This window comes from Crotalus tigris, unplaced genomic scaffold, assembly GCF_016545835.1.
Source record: "Crotalus tigris isolate CLP2741 ecotype Arizona unplaced genomic scaffold, ASM1654583v1 scf7180000017847.2079705, whole genome shotgun sequence".
NCBI classification, from domain to species: Eukaryota; Metazoa; Chordata; class Lepidosauria; order Squamata; family Viperidae; genus Crotalus; species Crotalus tigris.
The window spans coordinates 955,001-971,943 of record NW_024096670.1 but is presented as its reverse complement, the minus strand read 5'-3'; the positions used below and the strand labels follow the sequence as shown (position 1 = coordinate 971,943).

Sequence of the window (16,943 nt, the reverse complement as noted above, 5' to 3'; positions counted from 1 at the left end):
TTGGAAGAATAGATGGGTCGTTGGATGGTGGGTGGGTGGATGTTTGCATGAATAGGTGGGTGGATGGATGGGCAGGTGGATGGATGGACGGATGTTTGGATGAATAGGTGGGTGGACGGGCAGGTGGGTGGGTGGATGGATGGATGGATGTTTGGAAGAATAGGTGAATGGATGAGTGGATATTTGTGTGAATAGGGTGGATGGATGGACGGGCAGGTGAATGGACGGATGGCTGTTTGGATGAATAGGTGGGTGGGTGGATGGATGGATGATCTCAGGACAGCTGCCACAGTTGGTGTTCCCACACTCCACTTACCAAAAGAGTGGAGGCTGCAAGCAGAATTTTACCCTGGCAATTTCATTGGAAGCTCATTCCCCAATCCAATTGGCCATTTTCTCTTTTTTTTACCCCCTTCAGTCTTATTCTTTATCCCCCTTTTACCATACCCCTTTTATGTTTGCTCCCAGTTTCTTTTGGGATCCTTATAAAAACTTGGGAATTTCTAAGAGCCTCGCGTGTGGTCAATGCTGTGGTCAATGCAAGAATCCATGTTTTGCAGAATAAGTTTCCAGGTAATGCTGAATATTTTGACAGAGGTACAGTGTATAAAGAGGCTAAGCCCTCCGATGGCGCCATTTGGAACGCGATGTCAAACATGTCAACTTGTTTAAAAGCCACAGTTCCGATGCCACAACTTAACACCATCAAGGTGGGTAAGAATATAAGAAAGATACACTGGGATGTTTCAGTTTAATACTATTGGGGTAGTAGCTTGGAAGTTAATTAACCATACAGGCTAAATTTTCTACCAGCAATTGTTGCTATTCTCCCAATTGTATCTTGTGCCAAGAAGAATTACAGGTCACGCACTAAATTGATGGAGAATATTTGCAGCTCAGAGAGTCCTTGGTGCTCTTTAAGTTTAGTTGTTTTCTTGCAGAGGTTTCATGATCTCATCAGTTCCTGATGATGTTACCTAGTTTATATCATGAAACGTCTGTAAGAAAACAAGTTCAGAGCATCAAGGACCTCTTCAGACACTAAATCATAGGATTTAAATATGCCACGCTTACTACAAAAATTAAACATGATGTATTTGGCTGGGTATGATCCTTAAATGCTTGAGTCAGACACAGTCCTTGCTTTCAGTGGGATTAAAACCCGAGTGCTATCTACTGGGCGTGGCTAATTTGGAGTTTTCATTTACTCAATTTTATGCAGTGAAAATCATTGAATTTTGTTGTTTTTAAATTGCTAGACATCCTTTGCAGCAGAGGGAAATTGGTGAAGAGACAGTAGCTGGATCCTGGTCACGTATTTTACATAGAATGTGCTAGAATTGTGTGCCAGGTTCACGCACAGCTGCTCATATTATTTGGTAAAGTTGCTGTCCCATGTTTTTGAATTCAGAATCCCATCTAGGAGTTGTTTAGCCCTGCATCACGCGGTGAAATTAGTACACAGAGTAATCTTTGGCATGTATGATAAAAGATTATTCTTCGTTGGTGTAGTAATCGCATTTATGATGGCTCAAAATCGGGAAGGACGTTGTACATCATCAAGAAATAGTGCAATAACATTACGAAGGGACACAAGAATAAAGTTTTATCCTCATTTTTATGTGTCCCGTTGGTGACTGAACATATTACACATCTGTGGGGTTGCTGATACAGCTTCCAGCCAAACAACGTCATTGTTTAATAGCTGTGATTCTCAATGGTGCGTTAGCTAGTATATTTGCTATTCTATATAATGCTTCTATGGAAGCAATACTCCTATCCAAAAACATGTCCCCTGTCTCTGTTGGTGTGCCAGGAGCAGAAAGACTCTATTAATATAAGCTTCCCTTTAAAAAAAAAATGACTTAATTTTATCGAACATGAAGTTCCTTCGAGGTAAAGTTTATGTAGCTACATCTGCGTGCAGATAATCCTTGGCTTCTGACTACAACTGAGCACAAATTTTCTGCTGTTAAGAGAGACAGTTGTTAAATGAGTTTTGCCCCATTTTATGACCTTGCAATGTATGCTGTGAAAGTTGTACCATAAGAAAGGCTGAGCGCCAAAGAATGGAGGACTTTGAACTGTGGTGCTGGAGAAGACTCCTGCGAGTCCCCTGGACTGCAAGGGGATCAAACCGGTCAGTCCTAGAGGAGATCAACCCTGACTGCTCTTTAGAAGGCCAGATCCTGAAGTTGAAACTCAAATACTTTGGCCACCTAATGAGAAGGAAGGGCTCACTGGAGAAGAGCCTAATGCTGGGAAAGATGGAGGGCAAGAGAAGAAGGGGACGATAGAGAATGAGGTGGCTGGATGGAGTCACTGAAGCAGGAGGCATGAGCTTCAATGGACTCCAGAAGATGGTAGAGGACAGGAAGACCTGGAGGGACGTCCATGGGGTCCCGATGGGTTGGACACGACTTCGCAGCTAACAACAAGAATTGCCGCAATTATTAAGTTAGTAACAAGGTTATTAAGTGAATCAGGCTTCCCCATTAACTTTTCCGAAAGTCGCATAAAGAGATCATGTGAATCCATGGCACTGCGACCGTCATAAACATGAGTCAGTTGCCCAGCATCTGAATTTTGATCCCGTGACCACAGGAATACTGCAACGGTCGTAAGTGTGAAAAACCATCATAAGTCACTTTTTTCCAGTGCCGTTCTAACTTTGAACGGTCACTAAACAACTGTTTTAAGTTGAGGACTTTTAAAAACTTTTTAAGTTTTTTTGGCAATTGCCTTCAAAAACCTCATCCTAATTATTGTCAGGTGTCATTTGAAGGTGTCTGATATAAATACCAACTAGATTCAGTTCTGCATAGCTTCTGTTCTTGGCCAAAGGCAAATTAATTGTGCCAAAGGGCTTAACGTACATTTGCGAAAGCCCTGATTTTATCCATTCTTGCTTTTCTAGCATTACTAGAAATAAATTGAGATTGTGCCCTGAAAAGCAATTATTATTATTATTGAGGATCATCGCACAGTCAGCCAGATGTTCAGACTGGATTTGGCATTTTGTCTACCTATCGAGTCCTTACCCAGGACCTGGGATAGGCAGATGTGGATGTTTGATGGTATTACAGGTATCGTCGCAGGATGGAAGCAGTTTCTAGTAAGGCCGCCTTTTGCAATTGACTAATAGCAAATTTGTCAATGCCAATGGTGTTCAAGTGGTTGTTGTTGTTATTATTATTATTATTATTATTATTATTATTTAAAAAACAATTTCCATTCATCGGGCGAGTTTGAGCCCACAGTTTTCAGCCCACAAATTTGGGGAATAATCACTCCAGGTATGTTTAGTTCAGGATGGAAAGAAAATTCTGGCTCAAGAAAGTATATATATATATTTCTGACAATGGACATCCTTAAACAACACTTTTTAAGATGGGCTCTTTTGGGTTGAGTGCTAGTAACTACCTGCAGATCGTTCGTGAGAATGGGAGAATTGCCTTGGGGTTTCTAATGCTCCAGTGTGACTACAGATGGTGCAGGAAAAAACAAGCCACACCCAGTAAAAAAAGTTTGTTTGGATAATGTGATGCACAAAGTTGGGTTTCCCCATGGATGGCATTACTCTCTCTTCCGACTCACAGCCACACCCTGCAAATGTGGATGTGGGAATCAGAGTTGAAATTTTATTTATAAAATTTATTTGTCACCCGTCTTGTGTCCAACAACTCTGAGGTGGCTGACAACACACGAGATCATGGTCTGTTTATTTTGCTTGTTAGATATTTCCTGTTTGACTCGTGCTCCGTTTTGCTTTTGGACAAGGTCTCCATTGGAAAAGTGTTCTGTTGCTTTTGTTTTCTGGGACAATTATCGGGTCTGTAACTCAAATAAAAAGGGTTTATTTTCCAGTCTACTGTTAAAAGAGGGGTTGTCTTTGTGAAGTAGCAAGGACGTACATCGGCTGGGACAGAACACATAGCCTCGTGCCCAGTTGAAGAAACAGATTGTCTTCTGCACCTCCACTGCGTTGGAGCCGTGCCTAAGCAGCTACCGAAGTCCTTCTAGAAAGCATTGCTGAGCTAATGTCCTTATGCGGGCAAAATGTCATTCATTAAGACATCCTTCACTCACAGGAGGGCTCTTGACATGGCCAAGGTCTTCCTTCTCAGGTTTTCAGTAGCAAGAACCCTGCCATGCTCAATCCAACTATGTTTTGTCTCACTGCGGCCCCTTGGACCAGCTCAAACCACATCAAGTCTCCCTTCTCCAGTTCCACGAGGGCGACGAGAGTTGTATAACCGCCGCTGGACTTCCTCTTCGTGTTGTTGATTAGAGTCGTTCTGTGGCCATTGCTGAAAACTAGTTGTCCCATGACGGGTCCTGGGGGAAATTCAGCACTGACCGCCACCATATAAACACCGTTATGAGATGCCTTGAAGTAGCCGTGTTCACGAGAGTAACCCCCTCCGTAGTTAAGGTAGGTGCGGTTCAGGATGGAGGGCTCCTCTTTACCTTTGGCGTATTGCACGTAAAAAGCCACCACTGTGCCTGGAGGTAAGAAAAAGGGAAAATTAGGGGATGGGAACAGAATTCTACATACCTCTAGCCCTTTTAAAGGAAACATAGACATTCTGGTGATATTTTTCCAGCTTGGAAATAATAATAAAGTTGGAAGGGACCTTGGAGATCATCTAGTCCACCCCCTGCTCAAGCAGGAAACCCTATACCAGTGATGGCGAACTTTTTAGAGACTGAGTGCCCAAACTGCAACCCAAAACCCACTTATGCATCGTCGAGTGCCGGGTGGGCATGGCCCATTGGCTGGGTGTGGCCCATTGGGTGGGCATGGCTGCAGTGGTAACAGCCGACTGGTTGGGGCTAAAAAGTTCAATCAATCAATTCCAACTTTGCAAGATCTTTTTTTTCCCTGCAAGAAGTTGAAATTGACTGATTGAACCCTTTTTTTTTTTTTTTGCACACGGCAGTGGAGGTCTAAAGTGAAAAGGTTTTATAAAACCCAGCTGAAAGCCTAGGACTAGGGCGACGGCGCGTGTGCCCATAGAGAGGGTTCTGAGTGCCGCCTCTGGCACCTGTGTTATAGGTTCGCCACCACTGCCCTATACCATGTTAGACAAATGGCTGTCCAGTCTCTTCTTAAAAACCTCCAGTGTTGGAGCATTCACCGCTTCTGGAGGCAGGTTGTTCCATTGGTTAATTGTTCTAACTGTCAGGAAGTTTCTCCTTAGTTCTAGGTTGCTTCTCTCATTGATTAGTTTCCATCCGTTGCTTCTTGTCCTGCCTTCAGGTGCTTTGGAGAATAGCTTGACTCTCTCTTCTTTGGGGCAGCCCCTGAGATATTGGAAGACTGCTATCATGTCCCCCCTTGTCCTTCTCTTCGTTAAACTAGACATACCCAATTCCAGCAACCGTTCCTTATTATCTTTTATCCTCCAGTCCCCTGATCATCTTTGTTGCTCTTCTCTGTACTCTTTCTACAGTCTCAACATCTTTTTTACACCATGGTGACCAAAACCGGATGAATGAATATTAAGACTTGCAACAGAGGCCAACATTCAAGATAAACCCTACTCCCAAATCTTCCACTGATCCAGATTTGATTCCTAGTTTTCCCCAGTCATCTAGGACTGCCTCCATCTCCCTCTTCCATCCTTGATACCTCCTCAAATGTATTCTATATCTTAACGTAACGGTGATGTCAACAACTCCACTGTCGCAAGGAGTTGTAACATCTCACCCTACCATCAGTAGGCCACACAGCTTCATCCACTGAAGTTTTTTCGGGTGATTCTGCTTTTGGACAGTTTCCATTACTGATCAATACAATAATTCTTCATCTTTTGTGTGTTTGCTATAAATGCCCCCCTATATAGAGATGAGAAATAAGGATTCTGTAGTCAGCTTGAGCTATCTAAGTGGTTTGAAATGGAAATAAGTGAAGATTGATGGTCCCCTCTTCAGTTTAGACAATATGTTTCTCCAACAAAACAAGTCACACTCATTAAAGTAGTTTGTTCAGACAATATGATGCACAAAGCACAACTGTTGATGCTCAGTGTGTGGATAAACACAACTCGCAGGTCTTTCTCTAGCTCTGTAGAGATGGAGTTATCCATAAGATCAACCATGTACAAAGGCGATTTTTTTTCTTTGTCCAAAAGGTGGGGAAATGATAATATTTCCCTTCTTCATTCTGTGAAGGGGAAAAACAAGGGCCTCTAGGACAACAGACAAAACACAGTCTACTTCTGGGATTAGACACACAACTCAACTACCCAAGCGAAGCACAAGAATTCCTGGAATACCTCCCACCCAACGTTGTCTCAGTGAAGGAGGTAGACACCAGAAGCAGAGACGTCACCCTGCCAACAAAAGTGTGTACAGTCAAGGCCATGGTTTTCCCAGTTGCAATGTATGGCTGTGAAAGTTGGACCACAAGAAAGGCTGAGCGCCAAAGAATTGAGGCCTTTGAACTGTGGTGCTGGAGAAGACTCCTGCGAGTCCCCTGGACTGCAAGGCGATCCAACCGGTCAGTCCTAGAGGAGATCAACCCTGACTGCTCTTGAGAAGGCCAGATCCTGAAGTTGAAACTCAAGTCCTTTGGCCACCTAACGAGAAGGAAGGACTCACTGGAGAAGAGCCTGATGCTGGGAAAGATGAAGGGCAACAGAAGAAGGGGATGACAGAGAATGAAGTGGCTGGATGGAAGTCACTGAAGCAGTAGGCGTGAGCTGAAATGGACTACAGAAGATGGCAGAGGACAGGAAGGCCTGGAGGAACGGGGTCCATGGGGCTGCAATGGGTCGGACACGACTTTGCAACTAACAACAACAACCACAAAAGGTCCTGCAGTGTCATCTGGGAGGCACTTCGGCTTGAGAAAAAGGAGATGGCCAGGAGATGTCGCTGCTACAAAGCAAATAATTTTCAGCAGAAAGGAAAAATACTTGGGACTCTGAGCTTTAATCAAGCAGCTTCCTGGAGATCCATTTTAACTATTGCTAACTTGTTGATAAGTTCCATCTTTTTCAATAAACCGGGTGGTTAGTTTCCTAAGCTTTTTTTAAAAACTCTGGGTCATTACCTCTCCATATTTAACAGAGAGAGATACAGCTAACCAAGGGCATAGGGTACATTTTCCACCCTGGATCTCTGGTACAACATGCTTTTTGTATACTGTATAATACAGGGGTTTTTTTTCATCCCAGCAGAGCAAAGTGCCTTTGTAGATTATATTCAAAGGCTCGTGTTCTTTTTGTACTTGATTATATAGTACTTCATCGTTCTATTCTACCTCCCCAAAATGACACTGAAAATGTGCATGAGTGGTAAATATACCCAGGCCCTTGATAAAATTTCCTTTTTTAATTGAATCATTTCCTCGGCATTTCTGTTCTTAGATGCACTACATGCATTACTTCTTGTCCTGCCTTCAGACATGTCAGACAAATGGCCGTCCAGTCTCTTCTTAAAAACTTCCACTGTTGCAGCATTTACCGCTTCTGGAAGCAGGTTGTTCCACTGGTTAATTGTTCTCACTGTCAGGAAGTTTCTCCTTAGTTCTAGGTTGCTTCTCTCCTTGATTAGTTTCCATCCGTTGCTTCTTGTCCTGCCTTCAGGTGCTTTGGAAAATAGCTTAATTCCCTCTTATTTGGGGCAGCCCCTGAGATATTGGAAGACTGCTATCATGTTCCCCCTCATCCTTCTCTTCATTAAACTAGACATACCCAATTCCAGCAACCGTTCCTTATATGTTTTAGCCTCCAGTCCTCAGATCATCTTTGTTGCTCTTCTCTGTACTCTTTCTAGAGTCTCAGCATCTTTTTTACATCATGGTGACCAAAACTGGATGCAGTATTCCAAGTGTGGCCTTACCCAGGCCTTGTAAAGTGGTATTAACACTTCACGTGATCTTGATTCTATCCCTCTGTCAACATCATCTTTACAATATGGTGACCAAAACCGGATTCAGTATTCTAAAGATGGTCTTACTGAGGCTTTATAAAGCAATATTAATACTTCACGTGATCATGATTCTATCCCTCTGTTAAGGCAACCTAGGACTGCTTTGGCTTTTTTGACTGCTGCCACACGCTCCTGGCTCATATTTAAGTGATTGTCCACTAGGACTTCAAGATCTCTCTTGCAGTTACTGCTACTGAGCCAGGTTTCGCCTAATCTGGACCTGAGCATTTGGTTTTTCTGGCCTAAGTGTAAAACCTTACTTTTCTCTACACTGAATTTCCTTTTTGTTGAGTCCTCGGCTTAATGGCGAATGAGCACAGAACATCTTGTAGTGTCAAGAAGTCTTTATTGTAGTCTCTTCTGCTCCGTTATAGCTCTGAGGCTCGCAGGCCTCTCTGCTTCCCTTAATAACATTCCCCAGGCAGAATGGCAACAATTAGGCGTGCTCCGCACCTCGCGCATGCGCGCAAAGCCGGCACCAGCCAGTCTGGTCCCGGGCAGCTTGCAACTGCCCGGGACCATTGCAAGGAAGGAACCTAGCTGAGGAAAGGATAGAACTGTTCATAGGCTGTAAGGACAACGTGGACTTCGTAGGATTGTGCCTTCTTCATGTTCACCACCTCTCTCTTAAAATAGTTTTAAATGGCTTTAAATAAAAGACCCCAACATCCAGACATGTTGGGATGCCAACCTAACAATGGATAAGAACTTTAGAAACCATGATGAGAAAATTTTAAAAAGTCAGAAGAAACCTACCTTCCTCCAGTGTCTCTGCATTGATCTTGTTTCTTCCATTCAAAGTAGCTTCTCTGTGGCCATGGACCTCTTTCTTGTCCCTCATGTTTTGCTGTTCTTGTTCCTTAAGGTGCTTCCTCGTTTTTCTGCTCATCATCAACTGAAGCTTTGCTACATCCAGGCTTACATTTGAGGCAGCCAGCTCCTTACTATTTCTAAACAATTTCTGAAAGATCGCTAGATGTTCTTCAAAGTTTTTTTGGGCTGACCCAAGATCTTCCTTCACCTCCTTGATTGAAACACTGAGGTTGGCCTTAGTTTGATTGCAGCAGGAATGAATATGATCCCACTGCGATTCAAATTTCTTCATCTCTTTCGTAAGATGTCCAATCTCTCTTTTTAGGGTCATAATATCATGGTATGCTGGATTGTCTAAGGCATCCTCCATTACAGCTTCATGGTTTGGCTCCATATTTTCTATTCTACCATGTTGGGGATTGAGGTCTATTGGTTTCTCAGTATCAGGATCTTTCAAAGATTTATGATCATGTGGATTATTCTCATGATCTGCCTCCAAAGAGTCTATTCTCTTCTTAAGAGACTCTAGTGTCATACTTTGCTTCTTGAGATAGTCTGACATTAATTTGATGTTCATCTCTGGAAGTTGATCCATGGATAGAATGATCTCTTCTTCAGACAGGTGTTCCAATATTTCTTCTCCAAGCAAGATCTCAAGGGCTGTCTCATGTCTCAATGCATCCCCCAGCAATGAATTGAAAGAACTATTCAGATACTTGATGTGATGGTGCATCTTCTCGTCGGCTTTTTCTAGCAGATCAACCTCCTCAGACAAAACTTCAGAATGGTTTTTTAAGAGAGAGAGTCCATCTTGTAGCTTCCAACTTTGTTCTTGTTGGAAATCCAAAGACTGGTGGATAAGCGGGAAAGCAGCGGCGAGATCTTTTAAACGTGCCTCCAGATGCTTTAGATGTTCTCCATGCATCTGAGTGGTGTTCTTTAAGCCTTCCACATCAGTACTGGAAGGCTGATCTTCACAACAGCATGTCTTCATGGACTTCTGTAGACTCCAATAGTTTTCTTGAACATCTGCCAGACTATCATTAAGAGCGAAAATCCTCTTTTCTACATCTTCTCTGTATTCATCAATCATGAGACTCCCTTCTATTAATCGTATTCGGAAGTCCTCTAAATCGTGTTTTGAGCTGTCTTTTAACCTTGTGATGGAATCAGTTAGTTCTTCATAGTCTTTTTCAGACTCCTCATAAAGTGTCTTTAGCTCCCGAGCATGTTTTTCCAAGGTCTGATTGAGGCTCTGCACATCAACATCTGCAAACATCTCATTCCGATTGCCCAATTTCCTTGGGAACATTGCAAAATTTCTGTTGAGGACCTCAAGCTCACCCTGAAGCTTATTTTGCTCTTGTCTCAGGTCGGCCAAACTGTTGTTTAATGCTAATAAAAAAGACTGCTGCAGCTTGTGGTGTCTCTTGAGCTTCAGGTCCGTATCTGCTTTGATCATGGTAAGATTGTAGTTGATGACTGCTTGTTGCAGGTAGTTATGGCGGTCCATTTCTCGCTTCATCTGGTCGGCCCTCAGAACATTGGCTTGGACTTTGGATTCAAACTTGGTCCCTAGTTCTTGGAAATCTTTTCTGGGCACAGCACTTTCTTGGAACTGCTCTATGCTCTTCCGATTAGCCTCCACGCTCTGCGAAAGGTTCTGCACAGCAGTGGACAGGTCCTGTAGACTTTTATTGAAACTTGCCCAGACAGGATTAAAATGCTCCTTCAGGAAACTGTTTATGTGGAGAAAGAGCATTTGCTGGACTTCTGAAATACATCACAGACCAAAAATACATTAGCATTTACTTCTGTGTTTGGTTGATTGGTTCAGACCGTTGAGAAATAAGGAGAAGGAAGAGGACTGTGATGTCCTTGGTGCTCTCTGAGCTTGGGTGTTTTCTTCCAGATGTTTCATGACCCAAACTAGGTAACATCATCAGGACTAGCACTGATATTGTTATCTAGTTTGGGTAATGAAATGTCTGCAAGGAAACACCCAAGCTGAGAGAGCATCAAGGACACCACAATCCTCCTCCTCCTCCTCTTCCTCCTCTCTGCAAACCCCACTTCCTTCTAGCACTGATATTGTTACTTAGTTTGGGTAATGAAATGTCTCCAAGTAAACAATCAAGGCCAGAGAGCATCAAAGAACCCACAATTCAGCACTGAACTACTGAAATAGTCTCCTTTTTTGATACGGTTGAGAAATATTTCTCTTACCTGACTGGTGCTGGTCCATCCCTCCGTTTCTGTTGGTGCTGTTGTGATGAAGGACATTCTGTAAGATTCCCAAACTGTTTGCTGTCTGGTGAACGTCATTCTGCAGGTCTTCTAGCAGAGCTTCATGACTTTGATGGGCTTCTACAACATCTCCCGAGTCTGGCAGATACGACATTATTTGCAAAGAAGCAAGACAAGACCAAAACACATCTAAATATATATTTAGCATGGAAGGTGAGCCTACAGATACAAAAGCCACGCACACATGTTGCTAGTAGGAAGAAGGAAGACACATGCTGGTCTTTCTTGCAGTAAATAGAATTTCAAAAGAGCAAGGAATGGAGCTGAGCTTTTGTCAATCAATATGGAACACATCTGAGGGCAATAGAAGAAGGGGACGACAGAGAATGAGGTGGCTGGATGGAGTCACTGAAGCAGTAGGTGTGAGCTTCAATGGACTCCAGAAGATGGTAGAGGACAGGAAGGCCTAGAGGAACATTGTCCATGTGGTCATGAACTGTCGGACACGACTTCGCAACTAACAACAATGGAACACATTTAAGAAATATATCTTCAAATAATCAATATAGTCTATGTAGGTTGCAGATCACTTTAAGGTCTTTGTGTACAATACCCTTGAACAAAAAGCGTACATTCCAAAACACATTTTTTTAAAAAAAAAAATTACTGGCACATGGAATGCCTTCATCTCCATCTTATTTATTTTTTCTTACTGCTTTTCTCTACTGTTGTTCATATTTTGCTAATGCCCAGAGGTGAGTAGTTAAAAGAGAGATAAACGTGGGCTGTAATTTTCAGACATGATTTTAATGGATAATTAAGGACTCTTTAGACACTGCTAACGTTGGTTTAAGCAACCCCCAGCTGATAAAAGAAAAAAGGATGTAGTACAGTGGTTCTCAACCTGTGGGTTGGGACCCCATTTGGGGTCAAACGACCATTTCACAGGGGTCGCCAAGCAATGCAGTCCGCCATTTTTTCCCCCTTTTCCTTAGCTGTGCTACTCCCTTTTATTCTATTGGCTTTTGAAAGCCAATAGAATAGACTCTCTTGAATAGATTCTAATTCTATTGGCTTTCAAAAGCCAATAGGAATTGTCCAGGCTGTCTCTGCCCTGCTGAGCCTGCCAAAAGTCCCATTCTGCAAACGGTGCTGCCTCAGTTGAGTAGTCCTCGACTTACGACCGGTTGAGTAGTCCTCGACTTACGACCGGTTGGGGGTCGCGGCATTAAAAAGGTTGAGAACCACTGATGTAGTAGAAGGAGAAGACTGTTATAGTCTAACACAGGGGTAGGCCACCTTGGCTCTTTTATGACTCGTGGACTTCAACTCCCAGAATTCCTGAGCCAGCATGGCTCAGCATAGAAACCTCTCCCTTTCCCCTCAGCATGGCTGCTCAGGAATTCTGGGAGTTGAAGTCCACAAGTCATAAAAGAGCCAAGGTTGCCTACCCCTCGCCTAACATATCTGAAAAACAATAGGTGGTATGAGTGAAGAAGCTTCAGAAATATTCTCCATTTATACTATGAGGATGGGAAGTACAACTATGGACTTAATCCCTAGCAGTTTCACAAATACATCCTTCCAGTTGTGGAAGTAAAGGATGAGTTGAAACCTACTGTGGTTTGAGAATGTTTCTTCCCAGTGTTCAGGCTGACTGGTACTCACTGGAAACTGAGCTGGATCTAGAAATCAATTCCATAAGACATTTATTTCCCTTTTCCCCCAGAAAAAAACCCACAATTATTTAAACTTTTAAAGGACATTTTTCCTTTCTGTGTCATCCCAGAGATCAACCTGTTTCCTAATACCAATATATGGACTGATGTAATAGTGTTAAGAGAACACCTAGTTATAATTCAGATGGGTTTTTCTGCTCCTTCAAAATAGTTCTCTTGTATTTTTTTGATCATCCTTACTTATTAGGAAGGTCAGGATGATCTTCATATTGTGGGGGACAAGACAGTCTTGGAGTCTGAGATAAAAACTCAGATTCTGAGAAGATGGGAAGAAAGGACCTCTGTGGCTTTGCAATCTTCTCTGCTCTTCTGCTACTTATGATCCAGCAGAGAACGTTCTCAACAGTCAAGAGTCCCTCTAGGTTTCTCAACCCCCCCAGATACTCGCACCTGACTTCAGCCAATCTGGTTGATTAGTTGACACACAGAATGCACTCAACTACAGATGGCTACCTATGGTATTCTTACCATAATGTTCACAATCCTTGCCTACATAACCTGGACAGCATTTCCAGTCTAAAAAGCTGACAACTTTCTCTTTTATCTTGTAGACTGGCTTCAACGCTGTTCTGTACCTAGAAGAAGAAGGAAGGAAAAAAGCGATAGATTAGAAGTAAGCTTCATCTCATACCCTGAAGGTCTTGATAAAGGGCCATGACAACATGGCGATTAGGGACCTGCAAAATCTATCCGCAGAAATCCAGGTGGCCGTCTACCTCTTTGCTGCTATCTAGTCTTCATCTCTGTAGGCTTCATTTGCTTTTGTGTGCCTGACTGGTTGCTAAAACATGCAGGTTTCTTTAACCATCGATCTGGGTTCTGCAGAAGGCTGTCCTCTGCTCAGAGGGCTGAGAGAGATAGCCTCTAAGGGCACAATCTTTTCCTTTCTCTGCAAAGTTATCCACTTGAAGCTTAAATATGCCCTAAAGCACAGGCCCCAACCTTTTGGGGACCAGGGACCAGTTCCATGGAAAAAGGTTTTTCCATTGACCCGAGGGGATGTAGTTTTGTCTGTTGCCTGCCTCCAGTGAATGGGGCTTCGCTTGTTTGTGTGGACAGGCTTCTGGCATGACGCGGATCAATACTGGTCCACAGGCCAGGGTTTGGGGGCCCCTGTCCTAAAGGGAGGTTTAGAAATGCTCATCAACCAGACCGTTGAATTAATTAATCCTACGATGCCTTTAAAGCAGTGGTTCTCAACCTGTGGGTCGGGACCCCATTTGGGGTCGAACGACCATTTCACAAGGATCACCAAACAAGGCTGTCCGCCAATTTTTTCCCCTTTTCTTTGGCCACGCCCCTGGCACCCAGTGATGTATAAGTGGTTGGGGGTCACCATAACATGGGGAACTATATTATGGGGTCGTGGTATTAGAAAGGTTGAAAACTACTGCTTTAAAGAGAGAAGCAACCGTCATTTGGGACAACGTGTTCATAACCATAAACGAGAGACAACACTAAGATGTCGTCTCTGGATTTCTGGGAAATTTTGTAATCTGATGAGGTGTGATTCCCAAAGAGGGCAAGTTTCTCTAAGCTAGGTCAGATATTTCCTCACTCCTGGGAAACCTTCAAGCTGCATTGGATAGTCTTTTTTGAGGAAAGGAAGGAAACTCCCTTCCATGTCAAAAGGAGACGCCAGACACTGGATCGCAACAGGCAACAGGCAAGGCTACTTTAAATGCTGGGTTGACTTCCTCTTAAGAAGAAAGGACGATGCTACGTACATGATCTTCTGGCAGTCTGGAGTTCCATTCGGACATGGTTGCTGGGACCGGATGATGTATTTCTCTGTCCTGCACACTGCAACGTAAGTGGCTGTCCGATATTGAACAGAGGAGCACCAGTTCCTAAGGGAAAAGAGAGGACAGATCTCAGAAATCAGGCAAGTCATTTCTCTAAGCCCATTAACAGAATAACAAGAGTTGGAAGGGATCTTGGGGGGGTCTTTTAGTCCAACTCCATGTTCAAGCAAGAAACCCTATACCAGTGGTGGCGAACCTATGGCACGCGTGCCAGAGGTGGCACTCAGAGCCCTCTCTATGGGCACGCGTGCTGTCGTCCCAGCCCTGCATCCCCCTATGGCCCCCTCCACACCAACAGCCCCCCCGGAAGAGAGTCACCCCCAGGCATGGCCTACCTGGAGCAGCGCAGCCAAGGACATGGCAGTCAGATAGTGGGGACAAGACTCTGCCCTCACATTCTGTCATGCGCAGATGATGCTACAGGTGCGGGTGGAGGGTGTGGCCACCATGGTGCTGCTGGGCTACTTGGGTGATCTGCTGTTGAAGGCCGTGGAGGCGGTGGGTGGCCTTGCGGGTAGGCGGGGCACAGGGTGGTGGGCAGGGTGGGGGTGGGGTGGGTTTTGGGCACTCAGTCTCTAAAAGTTTTGCCATTACTGCCCTATACCATTTCAGACAAATGGCTGTCCAATCTCTTCTAAAAAAAAAAACCTTCCAATGTTGGAGCACCCCAACTTCTGAAGACAAGTCCTTCCACTGATCAATTGTTCTGTCAGGAAATTTCTCCTTATTTCTAGATTGCTTCTCTCCTTGATTAGTTTCCATTCATTGCTTCTTCTTCTTCTGCCCTCAGGTGCTTTGGAGAATAGGTTGACCCCTTCTCCTTTGTGGCAGCCCAGAAAGAGAATTAATGACGTTACCTGTCATTAAGGGGGAAAATTGTTATATCTCTGCTTTGCAAGACCATTCAAGAGCCTTCTTCTCTGCAGTGGTACAAACCCAGTAGAAACCAAGGTCTACAAGCGCTGAGTCAACCAGGTGAGGACTTTGTATATCAGCTATCCTCAACCTGGTTTCCTCCACCTGTTTGAACTAGTTACACGATCAACCCCAGCCAAAATATCTCAAGTCCTTCAAGATGGGAAAAGCTTTCAGAAGTTGTGGGTGCTCCATCACTGGAGATTTTAAAGGAGATTGGGCAACCATTTGTCCGGAATAGTATAGGACAGGGATAGGCAACCTTGGCTCTTTTATGACTCGTGGACTTCAACTCCCAGAATTCCTGAGCCAGCATGGCTCAGCTTGGAAACCTCTCCCTTTCCCCTCAGCATGGCTGGCTCAGGAATTCTGGGAGTTGAAGTCCACGAGTCATAAAAGAGGCAAGGTTGCCTACCTCTGGCCTAGGCCTAGGCCGCTTTATGACTCGTGGACTTCAACTCCCAGAATTCCTGAGCCAGCATGGCTCAGCTTGGAAACCTCACCCTTTCCCCTCAGCATGGCTGGCTCAGGAATTCTGGGAGTTGAAGTCCACCAGTCATAAAAGAGCCAAGGTTGCCTACCCCTGGCTAGGCCTAGGCCGCTTTATGACTCATGGACTTCAACTCCCAGAATTCCTGAGCCAGCATGGCTCAGCTTGGAAATCTCTCCCTTTCCCCTCAGCACGGCTGGCTCAGGAATTCTGGGAGTTGAAGTCCACAAGTCATAAAAGAGCCAAGGTGGCCTACCCCTGGGCTAGGGTGTCCTGCTTAAACAGGAGGTTGCACTAGAAAACCTCCCATGATCCCTCCCAACTCTGTTTTTCTGTTAGATGTTCTGCCCTAAGGGTCAACAACCAAACAAAATTTCAGAGAAGCAATGCCTAACTTGAGATGCCAAAGACTGAGCTTGTATGCAAAAATGAAACTTTCTACATTTAACCATTTTGGGATGGTAGTGGTGATGGTGGGTCTTTGAGTAAAACTTGACTCCAGGTGACTGCCTAAAGTAGTATCTGCAGCTTTCTCGGCATGATTTTCAGAAGTGGTTTGCCCTTGCCTGCTTCTTCCCAGGGATAAAACAGAGTGATTGGCCCAAGGTCAACCAGTTGGCTTCATGCCTTAGATGAGGGGTCCCCAACCCCTGATCCATGGACCAGTACGGGGCCACAGTATGCCAGGAACCGGTCCACACAAACAAGCAAAACCCCATCTGTGGGATGCAGGTAGCACACAAAACCATGCACTCTCCGGTCCGTGGAAAAACCTTCTCCACGGAACCAGTCCCTGGATGCCCAAAAAGTTGGGGATCTCTGCCTTTAGAAGGGACTAGACCTCATGGTTTCTAGCCTGGTACCTTCACCACTACACAAACTGGCTCTTTTAGCTCCCGACTTTCTGATCTCCATGCTGCCTCCACCTCAGCTGATCCCACATGGAGTGGCTCAATCTACGAAGAGATTGTGTTAGGATCTCTGTTCACCCAA

The 16,943-nt window shown here is 44.3% G+C and overlaps 1 protein-coding gene across 1 annotated transcript in view; it reads right to left on the bottom strand.

Moving 5' to 3' along the window:
- Nucleotides 1-3,619: 3,619 nt before the first annotated feature.
- The window catches only part of MMRN2 (multimerin 2), a 27,698-nt gene continuing 14,374 nt past the window's right edge, over nucleotides 3,620-16,943 (bottom strand). The window contains exons 2-7 of the mRNA XM_039343390.1: nucleotides 14,468-14,590; nucleotides 13,209-13,315; nucleotides 12,621-12,686; nucleotides 10,981-11,139; nucleotides 8,698-10,527; nucleotides 3,620-4,506 (exon numbers count right to left, since the gene is read on the bottom strand). Of these exons, the coding sequence (XP_039199324.1) occupies nucleotides 4,124-4,506; nucleotides 8,698-10,527; nucleotides 10,981-11,139; nucleotides 12,621-12,686; nucleotides 13,209-13,315; nucleotides 14,468-14,590 (2,668 nt within the window). The 3' untranslated portion in view covers nucleotides 3,620-4,123. The remainder of the gene's footprint in view (nucleotides 4,507-8,697; nucleotides 10,528-10,980; nucleotides 11,140-12,620; nucleotides 12,687-13,208; nucleotides 13,316-14,467; nucleotides 14,591-16,943) is intronic.